This window comes from Vitis riparia, chromosome 12, assembly GCF_004353265.1.
Source record: "Vitis riparia cultivar Riparia Gloire de Montpellier isolate 1030 chromosome 12, EGFV_Vit.rip_1.0, whole genome shotgun sequence".
Classification (NCBI taxonomy): Eukaryota; Viridiplantae; Streptophyta; class Magnoliopsida; order Vitales; family Vitaceae; genus Vitis; species Vitis riparia.
Window position 1 is genome coordinate 15,195,411 of NC_048442.1, and position 13,695 is coordinate 15,209,105.

The following is a 13,695-nucleotide window of genomic DNA, read 5'->3' on the forward strand; positions in this document are numbered from 1 at the left end:
TCAGAAAAAGCAAATAAAAGGAATATGAAAATGTTTATATTTTTAAATAATTTTTATTTTTTCTTAGTATTTTTCATGGCAAATCAAATAAAAAAAATTCATAAAAAAACTATAATACTAATTATTGAATTTTTAATATAAAATGTTGAAATAAACCCTAAGGGGTAGCTCAATTGGTTCGGTTTTGGGTTTGCTCCCTAATGGTCATTAGTTCGAGTCTCCTCAGGGCCACTGAAGGTTTATCCGATTGTTAACTTCAGGGCTCTATGGGATTAATCGAAGTAAATCGAAATACTTGTATTACATTCTTAATTGATGGTCCTTTTCGATAACATGCCCAAAAACTTCATCAATTAATCCTATTCAACCCCAAGGAAAATGCAAAGAAAGAATAAATGTTAGTAGGGGCAGTGTGGTCCAAGAAAAGAGTAGGGCAAATATAATAATAAGAAGATACTCAAAGGGCATTTGGGAATGGAAGGTGAGAAAGGGAGGGGAGTGAATGCATGTTAGCTGAAGTGGAAGGCACTACTTCCTACGTCAGAAAGGCTTCACTCTAAGGTTCTTTGCTCAAACTCTGTGGGCCATCCTCCATTCTTTCACTTATCTTTTCCTCCACCTTCCCCTCCATTTTCACCGAAACTTCACTTCTGCCACTCCCATCCATACGCATCTGCTGATGCCAATCCCAATTCCTCCTGCTTTCATCCCGGCTGTAACTGTTGTGTGTCATCAAGTGTCACCCTCCCTGCATTTATTTTATGCCCTTTCCCTTTCACCTCTAAAATGCCCAAAATGGGCTCTTTCTTGGCTGCTTCTAGTTGTTTTCTTGCCAAGAATAAATGTTAGGGTTTAGGTCAATTCTCTTGATGCACATGCTATAGGTCATAGGTCTAAATGCATCAAAGTTTTACCTCTTTGTTTAGAAGATTATTCATAAACTTGGGTCCTCGAGATATGATTGCTAACCGTTTTCGAAAACAATTCTATATTTTTCAAGAAAAAAAAATAGAAAAATATGTTTAATGAACATAAAATGAAAAACAGATTTTTATTTTTAAAAATAGAAAATATGGTACTTTTAGATAATATTTTTTAATTTTTTTTCATTGTTTTTGTTTGTTCTTTGAGTATTGTTTTAAACAATAGTTATACAAATATGGATAATGAATAAAATAAATTATCGAACAATTTTAAAAAATTGTTCCCAAAAAACTATTTTAAAAAAATAGTTATTAAACAAAACCTATGATATTAGGGTTTTAGCTTAAATCGACTAAATATGTAAAGTTATTTCAATGTTTTTGTATCTTTACATGATACCAAAATCATGATTTTACGACCCAAATAACACTATTTGTAAATTAGGGTCTTGGAGTAAATTTTGGGATTAATATATAGTTTAAATCATGATTTTACGACCCAAATAACACTATTTGTAAATTAGGGTCTTGGAGTAAATTTTGGGATTAATATATAGTTTAACATATTATCATAATTCTAAGAGAGAGTATTTATTTAATGGTGTGTTAGGGTTTTGACCCAAATTGTATTAATATGCATTATTAATACCATTATTTAAAAAATTAAATCTTAAAATTTATATATTCTCTATAATTATCAAAGAAATGACTTGATAAATGAGCTTAAATTGACTAATCATTTTTCTTTGACTATAATAATTTATAAATTCATTATTTTATTACTATAATGTTAGTCCCTATTAAATTATCATGTGGGTCAATAATCTAAGATTATCAAACAATAATTTATGTATTTTTAAGCATGTGGCCAATAAAAATTAAAAAAGAATTATCAAATAATAAACCATGTACTTAGTATTAATAATTGGACCATAAATTATTGATCTAAGAGGTCCTATTATCACCCACAAAAAATAATAAATAAATAAATAAATAATAAACAAAATCTTAGTTGTACCAATGTGGATAGAATCCAACTCATTCAATTAACATTGTAAACTTTAGATTATAATAGAAAATTTGTACAATAATTAATGTGATGTGTTTGTTGTTTGGGTCCATAAATTAATGGCACTTTGGTCATTTAAATTAAACTCAAAAGAACTTTATAATAAAATTTTAGTGGCAGTATTGTAATAATTCAAGGATTGGAGGGCTTTTAGCAAAACATTTGTTTTTATAACAGATGGGTGACTCTGTCTCTCTCAGATTACCCTGCAATGACTCTGTTTTCTTTCTCTCTCTTCAGCTCTGTTTCGAGTGAGATTCCTCAGTGAAGGTAGGTATTTGTCCAACCCTCAACTGATTTGATGTCGAAACTGTACAATTATTGATTCTTGCAGTGGAATTCACTTCCTGTTGGTGTTTGGAACATGGGATTTGCTGTTTTGTCGTTTGAAAGACCTCTGTTTTTATTATAATTTGGTACGAATTCTGGGTTTTTGGGGGGGAAGTTTGAGATGGGTGTTTGGTTTTCTTGGATGATTCAATGTTTCTGAAAATGGGTTGCTGATGGATCTGTGAAAGGTTACCCCCCCTTTGGCTCTTTCTGTTTGGTTTTTGTTGTTATTATTGTGGTTTGGAAGTTTTTGGTTGGTGATTGGGGAGTTGAAATCTGAGTTCTGTTCCGCAATGCCTCCCATTTCCGATGTGCGTTTCAACTGTTTATGTGCGTGTTTGATTTTTGGCTTTCAATTCAAGAAATGAAAAAATGGGTCGAAGCTTACGGTTATGAGACGTTCATTGAAGAACTGCCTTTTTTTTTGGCTGAGGTTTGGGTGTTTTTTTTTTAAAGTTTATACTGAGTAACATGAATGAGATTCCCTAGAAACCGAAAATGAAAATCTTTCTTAATGGTGTGATTTAGTGATGAAATCATCTGTTCTAAAGATCTGATGGGTATTTTCTGCAAATGGGCATATGGGTTAATTATCTTTCAAGCAACTTTCTGAGAAAGTTGGGAATCGCCCAATTTTGTTGAATTACATGTTCTTGAGAATGATTCACTGTTTGTAAGAAAAGAAATGTTGATTTTTTTCCCTTCAGATTTTGCTTGGATAGAAGCTAAGCTTTCTTGTCATGGCATCCCATTCCCAGTTGCATTTTGTCAATGAGGGGGCTCATACATCTTTTGAGTTCATCCTAAACCCGAAAAACACAGAAAAATGAACGTGGTTTTCCAGCCTTTGATCGTCTCAACCATCTTGTTTGAGGCCATGAACGAGTTTTAGGAACCTAATTAAGTGTCCATGGATGTGTACCATAGTTTTCAGTGTTCAACTTTCCCTCATTTTCTGATATTCCTCGGTGCCTGCTGGTCTGCAACCAGTTCCTGCACCCAAATTCTGATGAAACCATTTGATCAATGCAACTGTATGATCTTCTTTCAGGTTGTTGTCTCGAGATTCTTAGAAATATTATGGCTAGTTTCCATCTGTTTAGCTTCTCCTTCCCATCTGCATTTGATGAAAACTATGATTTGGCCAGGAAATCAGAAGATCTTTATCATATTCATAACCACATTATGCTGCTGCTAATTTTCCATATTACATGATTCCCTTAATGTGTTTGTTAATCTCCTATGCAGATTTTGCCAGTTCTCTGGCAGGAGAAATCATCTGGACTTGTTCCATTGTTCAGCTGTTTACCAAGGAAAATCCAACGTTTCCTTTGCTGCTGCAATGAAGAAAAGTATCGAAAACAAATCACAATCTGGGAAGTAGATTCCCCCTTTAAGCTGCAAGGACCGGAAGGCTATGCAAGCATCTCAGCAGCATAGAAGTTCAGGCATGTCTAACAGGTTGTATTACCTACCTCCGCAAGAGGCTGAGGCCCATTGCTTGCCTCAGTTCCAGAGTTTTGACCACCAGCTGTGCTACAACGATGGCAGCCAAGGAACCAACTTCTCCTTTCAGGGTTCCAGTGAGCGTTACTGTACTCTGGAGTCATCGTCTGCCACTGGCAGTTATGCCATTTACAACTCCCCATCTACTGTTAGTTTTTCCCCCAATGGAAGTCCCAACTCCCAGCAAGATTCTCAGTCGTATCCGTCTGATCCTCACCATTCCCCCGACAACACCTACGGCTCTCCTATGAGTGCATCCTGTATTACTGATGATGTGAGCGACCTGAAGCACAAGCTGAGAGAATTGGAGACTGTAATGCTGGGGCCTGATTCTGATATCATCAATAGCTATGACAGTACCTTCACCCCCAACAAGTCTTCACTGGAGATGGATAGCTGGAGAGATACAATGGAGATGATCTCTGGAGGGGACTTGAAACAGATTCTTGTAGCCTGCGCAAAGTCGGTATCAGATAATGATCTGCTGATGGCCCAATGGCTGATGGATGAGTTGCGGCAGATGGTGTCGGTCTCTGGTGAACCGATCCAAAGGCTGGGAGCCTACATGTTGGAAGGGCTTGTAGCACGGCTGGCCTCCTCCGGGAGTTCCATCTACAAAGCTCTGAGATGCAAAGAACCGGCCAGCGCTGACCTTCTCTCGTATATGCACATTCTGTATGAGGTCTGCCCCTACTTCAAGTTCGGATACATGTCTGCGAATGGTGCCATTGCAGAAGCCATGAAGGATGAAAACAGGGTTCATATTATCGACTTCCAGATTGGTCAGGGGAGCCAATGGATTACTCTAATCCAGGCCTTTTCAGCTCGGCCTGGGGGGCCACCCCACATCCGCATAACAGGTATCGATGATTCAACATCTGCTTATGCCCGTGGCGGGGGACTCAACATTGTGGGACAAAGGCTATCCAGGCTTGCTGAGTCAGTCAAAGTTCCATTCGAGTTCCATGCAGCAGACATGTCCGGCTGTGAAGTCCAGCTGGAAAATCTCGGGGTTCGACCAGGTGAAGCGTTGGCGGTGAATTTTGCCTTCATGCTGCATCACATGCCGGATGAGAGTGTCAGCACCCAGAATCACCGGGACAGGCTACTGAGGCTGGTCAAGAGCTTATCTCCCAAGGTGGTCACCCTCGTCGAGCAAGAATCAAACACAAATACCGCTGCATTCTTCCCCAGGTTCCTTGAGACATTGAATTATTATACAGCCATGTTCGAATCAATTGACGTGACTCTTCCAAGGGAGCATAAGAAGCGGATAAGCGTCGAGCAACACTGCCTGGCAAGGGATGTTGTTAACATAATCGCATGCGAGGGGGTTGAGAGGGTGGAGCGCCATGAACTTCTCGGAAAATGGAGGTTGAGGTTTGCAATGGCGGGGTTTACTCCATACCCATTAAGCTCCCTGGTGAACGCCACCATTAAAAGACTTCTAGAAAACTACAGTGACAAGTATAGGCTCGAGGAGAGGGAAGGAGCGCTCTATCTTGGCTGGATGGACAGAGATTTGGTTGCGTCGTGTGCGTGGAAGTAGAAACCCTGGTAACGGTATACTAGTCTTAGAATCTGGGGAGGCAAGGAGAGGTATAACTGGGATTCTTTTTGTTTCTTCTCTGTTAGCGGCTTGTAGTTTATAAAAATGGGGGTCCTTCAGCTGTCCATTCTGTACTCTTTCGTAATCCAGATCAACTGTTTTTCCTTCTTCTAAACCATTTTCAACCAGTCTTGGGGATTTCTTTAGTTGACATGGATGATTTCTACCGATTTGCGTATGAACAATGTCAATCTGTCTGAAATCTAACCAGAAAGCATCAAACACAACCTTCTTCTAACAAACACGGTACAAAAACCAACTAAAATTTGAGGGTTACAATAGAAAATTTGCACAAACGGATAAGAATTTTCCCAGAATAGCTACCATCCAAATGGTTCTCAGGTTGACATTGATAATAGAATATGACAAACAGGTATGAACTAATTTAGTATTTTTCAATACCAAGTGTTGTACCTATCAAGGATTATGAGCAAAGCACTGTCTGGACATGGAAGAAGGCAAATGCAGGAATGAAGTCAATAAGAGACAGCATGAACAGCTATCAGGAACATTGGATACTTATGAGAACATCTACATGATACATCTCATGCCTATTGGACTAATTTTACACACCTGGTGGTAAGTCTTACAATCTATATAACCGATCACAAGTAATCCCACCCCCAAAAAATGAGAAGGGAAAAGAGAAGATACCCTCCAATGCGCACACACAATCTAATCGAGATCCTAAGTAACTTATTGCTACCGAAAACAAGAGTTTAGGTCTGGACAGGTTCTGCACTTGGAGTTTGTTGATCGTTCGATTTATTATTCTCAGGCCCCAAACATATATAGGGCACTATTGCAAGGCCAACATTGTCGCTTTGTTCTGATTTAGCTCTTGATTCGTCATTCACATCTGTTGTAGTGGTATTGGGTCCTGCTGAATTATGGGTAACCGTCCTTGCTGGAGGCATATCATGGTCGTGTTGTCCTTCATATGTGGTTATAACCATTTTTGGATCATGAGATGCCCTCTCCACATGCTTTTTTACTGGACATCCTGCATTTGAGCACCTGTAATAACTCCTACAGAAGATGAGAGTAGAGGTAAGATCACCATATAGTTGGGCTCCAAGTTGTATACTGATCTATCCTAATGCATACAGATGGTAAATTTCAAACACAATACATATGGAGTTATATGCATCAATAGCAATCTGTGTGCAAAAGAAATGCTCTGCAAAACATAAAGAGTTGCCTCTCGTTAATGCAACTACATATATACATGTGTGTGTGTGATAAATAAGCCAAAAATCAAAGGAAAAGAAGCCCACACAATTATGTCTTATTATCTTTAAAATTTTCCTATGTTCCAAACTTCAGGTCAGTGAGAATAGTTTAAACGTGAGTCATCTTACCACTGTAATATCGCTCATGACATTGAGATTGAGGGAAAGAAGAAAGCATGCCCACACAATCACATCTTATTTTCTTAAGTCAGTGAGAATAATTTAAACTAGAGTCGTCTGGCCTCGTAATATTGCTCATGGCATTGAAGAGGTAAATTGCAACAGACCTATTCAAATATGAAATCAACTTGATTTGATTAAGTTTACAAGCTGTAATTACAGAAAGTATTGATCAGATGGAGCTTTAAATATTTAATAATTCAGTGCAGGTAGTAGGTGGCATACAACACAACCTTTTGATAAACTCAACTACATATTGAAGAAATATTGGCACATTTCGTTGTTGATGTCCAATTTCCAGCAAAAACTGACCTATCCACTGGTACCATGTATTCCTATATGAGACAACATGGCTAGTGGCCCAGCATCATAGATATCAAATAATCTTCAATTTTCGTGTCTCCACATGACTTACATCAGTATAGCAGGCTCTACACCAGTATATCATGTCTACCACTATGCTAGGATGAAAACAATACTTTGCACAGGTGCCTAACCATTGGGTATGTGCTTGAAGAATGTCTCTCAGATGTCCATGTATCATGGATGCTCACTTGGCGCAAGATGAAGTTTTGGCTATCACCTCAACATGGGATGATATTCGCCACTGAGGTGTTACCCTTTCTCTCCATGCCTGACGGAGGGAAGGGCTCTCTCATTGGTTGGAAAAGGTTAACCCCTTACCAACCCTGAAAGGTGGCCTAGATTCAATGATTCAACTCCTCAAATATAGTGTGACGGCTTGACACCTGAGGTCGTATTTACTACCTTGTATGGCTCTACTATCTCCATGACTTTTAAGTTGGTTTTCCAATGCTCTAACAATGAGACCAAGTAAGAGGCTCCTATCATTTGTCTTCTCATAGCTCTCCAACTTGGCATGTTGTGTTTATGTATCCTTAATGACTCTAGGCTAATAAGACGATAAATAATGAGGAAGTTTGTCGTAAGATGGATCTTCTTAGCTCCACAACGCACAATTATGAAGGAAGTCCTAACATATTTTGAAATGGTGTAGTTTGAGCCCTTAATATGCATGAGTAATTGGCACACCAATGCCTCTAAGGTCAATGGTGCAGGGTGAGTATCTCAATATACAAGTGAAGAAGAAGCCACTGATGCCTACCTCCATGGATCTAAAGCTGAGCCCTCTTACTAGAGGGCGGCCATCATGAATCACTTGAAGGGACACCTAGGTAGCCTTACACAAAGAGGGCTCTAACACTATTTTTGGCATTTTGCAGCTATCTCTATGATAGAAGGCCTATGAGTATTTTGACACAAAGTATCATGAAACAAGAGACAATGCAAAACTAACCCATGTGTATAAGCATACATGTTGGAGACCTCATATCACCATCTTCAATGAGGATATTATCAGCCTACAAAGGTTAAGGATGTCTTTGATGAAGCGAAAGTTTGAGACAACCATAAAACAGTAATTACAGGACTGATTGCTCAGTCTGTATAAACTGTCCAAAAAGCTTCCATCATCAGCAGGAAGGCCACTAGTTCCTTCTCTAAGGAGTCAACTTTTTTTATTGTTTTTGTTTTTGGAAGAACCTCGCTTTGATGTATCGCCAAACTTGACATGCCCAGGGTCCTTGAAAAAGGCCCGTGAGAGTTCAGGTGGCAAACACCAACATGGCTAAATAGTTACTGCCACCCCACTATAGAATCCAATGCTGCTGCTCATGCCGACCACTATCTCCCATACCAAGTTGATGGCAACCAAGTTCACACCCTGCAAGTTAATCTATATAGGCCTCTTTTGAGATAATTTCTCTCTTTTAGCTTTAGTTAGAAGTTGAAACCAAAACCAGGATTTCAAAGGGAAAATTGGCACCATGAAAGTTTCATTAAATATCAAATAACTTCTGCCTAAGCCAAAAAAAATTTCCACTAAGCAACACGGTCCTTACTAGTTATTCTTGTTTTAAGCTAGACGCTATTTTAAGAAAACTAACCAAAAACATAAGCTCATAATAGGCTTAAAAAATAAAAATAAAAATATATATTTTGGCTTCCAAAAGGCCAATCTAAACATGGTCGTAGTATCTCAGTCCAAGACCAAGAACTGCTCATATTTTGGATCTCTCCTCCTTCTAAGAGGTATATGGATCCTAGTGGAAATTGAAAATTATACAAAGGGAATCGGGGTAGTTGTCACAAAAAAAAAAAAAAAAAAAAAGGGCTTTAGGGAGTACTTCTAGTCAAATTTGTTCTTGAACATACAATACGCTAATGGTATTCTCAACGAGGTTCCATTCAATCATGGCAACCCTTTCATTAGCAACGATCTCTGAGATCCACCAGCAGCTTATAGTGTCATACACAAAGTTGACTCCAATATTGCCCTAAGAGAAATGAGTAAACCAAGGCCACACCAACAAGACACTCTTGGAGGATTTTGATCCACATAGCTTATAAAAGCAGAAAGGTTTCCTTATCCTCTTTTCTTGTTGAGAAAAGTTTGGCAAGAACTGGGCAGTAACCTTTACATTGCTTATAAAAGCAGAATGAATGCAGCCACAAGCTAGACAGAATGATTCTCGCATTTCCATAAACGTATTACCTTTGAGCAAACATGCAATTCAGGAATAAGCCAAAATTCAAGGAAAGTGTTTGTAACTGTGTAAGAAAAATTGTCACATACCTTGGATTTGTATTGCCTTTCACTAATTTCTGACCATATTTCCGCCAGCGGTACCCATCATTCACAATATCTACCTCACTCACAGTCTGAACAACAATGCGCGGTTCACCACTTGGCTTATCGGTCGGAGTGGCATCGACATTATTAATGTCTTTCTTCCTGTATAACATATATTTTCACTATCAGACAAAGGTTATCTCATGGATGTACAAGTATGCAGAAAATTATACAAGTTCTGATGCAACATACTGTCTTTTTGAGTCAGGATCATCATCATTATCAGTCTCATCTCTTGTCCTGCTCCATACAGCAATAGCACGATCCGCACAATCATCACTGACTGCAATAGCAGGTTGGGGGGCATCCACTGGCTCAATTTGACAAGATGTCTGGCCATCCCCATCCAAAGATTTTTCTTCAAAAAATTGAGAAAATTACCAAATAAATCAAGCAGTTTATAGGTTATGGACAAAACTAGAGATTATTGATGTAAGTTTCTTACCTTCCACGAGAGTTGATGATGGCTCCTTTGGTCTTACTTCTTGGACAGGGACAACAAGGCCAACAGCCAACGGAAGATCAACTTGAAGTTTAGGGTGATCATGCTTACCAAAATAAATAATATCAGTTATTTGCCCATCATGGGAGCGTTCCAGTTGCTTTTTCACTTGGCAGTTAGGATGTGTACATCTGTAATAGCTACGAATAAACTCATTTCCTTTAACATGCTTTTGCCCATACTTTCGCCAATTGTATCCATCTTCTGATGCCTTCTCAGGTATGATGGAGGGCATGATTGCTTCTTGATGAGATTGTGATGCATGGACCCCTGTATCAGGAATTTGTCTCTGCTGCAATTTATTAGAAGCAACATTATCTGCCGCACCTTCCCCTGAAGTACCCATGTCAACTTGTGAACTTGAAGCAGCAAAAGATGGATTCAATTCCGCTTCTGATCCTTTCTCAGGTATTATAGGATCAGTCACTTCTTGAACAGATTGAGATGCATTAACCCCTGCATTGAGGCTCTGCCTCTGCTGCAATTTATCAGAAGCAACATCATCTTGAACACCTTCCATTGAAGTACCCATGTGAATTTGAGAACTTGAAGCAGTGACAGTCAAGTTCAGTTAATCTCAGAGCACCATTATCTTTTTAATTTTTAACTTAAGTCATATGTAAATGATTGCCACTCGAATCGATCTTGGACTTGCACAAGTGTTCCAAAATCACTGGTTGTTGGAACCTGCAGACTTGTTTAAAAGATAGATGACATTAGGAATATAGCTCAAATTTCAGGATTTGCAAGTTAGCCAGCATTGAAATTACGTAATACCCAAGAGTTGATCTAAAAAGAGGAACGGCTGGAGAAAATCAATAATATAGTTGAGAGAGAGACAATCACTGCATCTTCGTGAAAGAAGTGTAGATTTTCTCATTCTACAATTATGAATCCAATATATAAATTAGAATTATTAAATCGTTTGAGGCTTGCCCAACTAGGAAGTAACAAGAATACCTGAGGAAAATTCCTGACCCTATCCTTCAATTTCAAGTACTTGTAAGTCAATAAATAATTAGAACCTTTCCACTTTCTGATCCAACTTAAATCTCTGAAATCTTTTACATTTTTTCCATTCTCCTTAATTTTTTAATCAACAAAGGATAAGCAGAGTACAAAATCGAACTAAAAACAAACAAATCAACACTGAGAACTCAAATCAATCCAATTAATCCCAAACAATGAAAAACCAACCACCAAAGAGTTAAATTTCTCAACTTCTCTCAGTTTCCCTAGGAACCAAACACTGATTCAAATCAAATTCCACCAGTACCACACATCAGCTGAATTTCTGATTCTACCCTTCAATTCCAAATATTTGCAACGGTAAAACATCTAAAAGATCCACCTCAAGCCCTAAAATAACTTACAATTTTATTTATTTTTGGCCTCTTCCTCAATTTTCTCAACAACCAAACAGTTATCCAAATCAAATACCACTGGTAGCAAACCAACTACATCAAACCACACTTAAAATATAGAAATTAAACAAAATATTTTCAAAAACCACAACAAAAACACCAAACCTTCATTTTTGAAACGAACGTGGAACTCAAAACATAAACCCTAGCATCTTCCTATCAGGTACAATTACACAGAATAGCACCAAATTTTCCGTCGCGGAAGCGCAATCACGTCCGGAGATCACTCCGGCGGCGCCGGACGAGTGGCCGGAGCGGGGGCGGGAGGCTTGGACGGGTGTGGTCTTAGGGTGGCGTGTCGAATCGCGACGGTTCGGTGGTCTCTCATCCACAATCGAGTTGAGGAGAAGAGAGGAGTAGGGAGAAGTAGTTGCGTACGGGGAGGAACAGAGAACGGAGCGTGTGGCTTCGTAGTGGGAGGCTGTGATTGGACGGTTTGGCAAAGTGCGACCCCTTCCGACTAATTATTTATTTTAGGATTTTGTACGTGGAATGCTGATTTCCGTAATTTAGTGATGAGAGCGATATCGATATTTGATTATATTCCTCTACAAGCCTCTTATAAAATTTCAAATATAGTACCAAAAAAAAATCATGAAAAAAATATTCATCATAAACGTGACAATAAAATAAAATTTTAATATATGTGTAGACCCCATCTTGGGGCTCATTTTTCTCACTTTTCTACAGGTTTTTCTTACCAGGTGGAGGGCTATTAAGGAGCCAAGTGTCGCCTTGTGGTTAGCTGCTAGGGAATCATGTTAGTGGTTTGAAGAAGCAATGGGGAAGGGACACGTATGAAGGAAGATTCTGACGGGGAGTGAGGCTGTTAGAGAGGAGGTGATTTTGTTGCTGGTGATAAAGAGGGGAGCATATTGGGTTAGAGGATATTTTTTTTTAGCTGGCTTGGAGGACAGAAATGAAGGTATTAGAGATCGGCTGGGAGGAGAGGAGGAAGCGGGATATTTTTGAGTGATATTGGTAGAAAAAGAGGAAGAAATTTTGAGAGATGAATTAACATAACAAGGAAGGGTAGCGGCCGTAGGTAAGCTGGTTGTGATTTTCTTGCTTATTCTGAATAATATACTTCTCTTCTCCTTCATCATTTGTTTGCTATGCATTGCTTGTTGATTTGAGTGTGGATAATGTGGGTTACATGTTGAACTTTGTTGATTTTCTGAATTATTTTTGTGTTCTATTGCTATTGATCTCACTACCATTCTTGTGGGGTGCTTTGGAGCTAGTGTGACTCTGTTTCATAAACACTGTATAAATCTAGCTTAGGGTCTTCTCACCTATCTTAAGCCCATGGAGAATATATGAAATGAGGCTTCATGCATTTAAGATTTGCTTGATTTTTTGTTGGCCTTTCTCTATTTTTTTTTCTCTGTTTTGTCTTCGTTCTTTGTCCCACCATACATTCTCTTGCGATCTCCCTTGGGTTGCATGAGGTTTGAGAGGAAAGAGTATATAAAGCTGCTGAATGTCACTGTGAAGCTGTCATTAAGTTGGGTGAGTGATACCAGAAGATTTCAGGGATGCTTGTAGGGGAAGATCTGAGAGTTTGGCAAAGAAAGAAAGGAAGAGACAGAAATAGAGAAAAATCCTCATTGGCCTGCGTTTTCCTCCTTTATTGTCTAAGTATTCTCAATGCAGGAAATCGCAATCGCCATTGCTCTAATCTCTACAAGTTCAAGTCTAAAGACGTCGAATTAATGTTTGTACATCCGAGAATCGAATAGTTTTAGGATATTCAAGTGGGCATCGATTCTAAGGTTTCTTTCAATTCTGGAGAAGTGGTCGGAGCTGTTTCAGAGCTGAATACTGATTAGTTGTGCTCGTGGTTATCACATTTTGAGCTCTCGTTTTGTGGCATTGTGAATTTTCTAGGGTTTCCTTCAAGGTTTCGCAAACTGGAATTTGGTTTCTAGGGTTCATTTGTCATTATGGGAAAATGAAGAAATTGGATTTTGGTATTTTACTTCAGAAGTTGCGACGAGGTTTTATATGGGGCAAAGTTTGGTTTTACTTTGTTCTGGTTTTCCATATCTTTCCAGTTGTTGCTCAAAATGGGTTTTGGTTCTACACGTGGGCTGAACTTGATATTGCAACTTAAATGGCTGATCCGCAGAGAAACGATCTAGTTGAAAAAGATGTAGAGCAGGCCATTGTAGCTCTTAAGAAAAGGGCATATTTGCTTAAATATC

General features: G+C 38.7%; 2 protein-coding genes across 3 annotated transcripts; one reads left to right on the forward strand and one right to left on the reverse strand.

Annotated features, from left to right (window-relative positions):
• Window positions 1–2,772: 2,772 nt before the first annotated feature.
• Window positions 2,773–5,588, forward strand: LOC117925792 (scarecrow-like transcription factor PAT1). The gene has a single exon (XM_034844875.1). It carries the CDS (start codon window positions 3,740–3,742, stop codon window positions 5,375–5,377), a length of 1,638 nt encoding a protein of 545 aa, XP_034700766.1. The 5' UTR covers window positions 2,773–3,739; the 3' UTR covers window positions 5,378–5,588.
• A 225-nt stretch (window positions 5,589–5,813) lies between these two features.
• Window positions 5,814–11,902, reverse strand: LOC117925793 (probable WRKY transcription factor 20). Of its 2 annotated transcripts, none has more exons than XM_034844876.1 (5): window positions 11,594–11,902; window positions 10,008–10,751; window positions 9,755–9,920; window positions 9,506–9,664; window positions 5,814–6,466 (listed from the first exon to the last, which is right to left on the reverse strand). In XM_034844876.1, exons 2-5 carry the CDS (start codon window positions 10,594–10,596, stop codon window positions 6,157–6,159), a joined length of 1,224 nt encoding a protein of 407 aa, XP_034700767.1. In that variant the 5' UTR covers window positions 10,597–10,751; window positions 11,594–11,902; the 3' UTR covers window positions 5,814–6,156. The 2 variants fall into 2 exon arrangements, with proteins under 2 accessions (XP_034700767.1, XP_034700768.1); XM_034844877.1 differs by having other exon boundaries at window positions 10,008–10,758.
• Window positions 11,903–13,695: the final 1,793 nt, after the last annotated feature.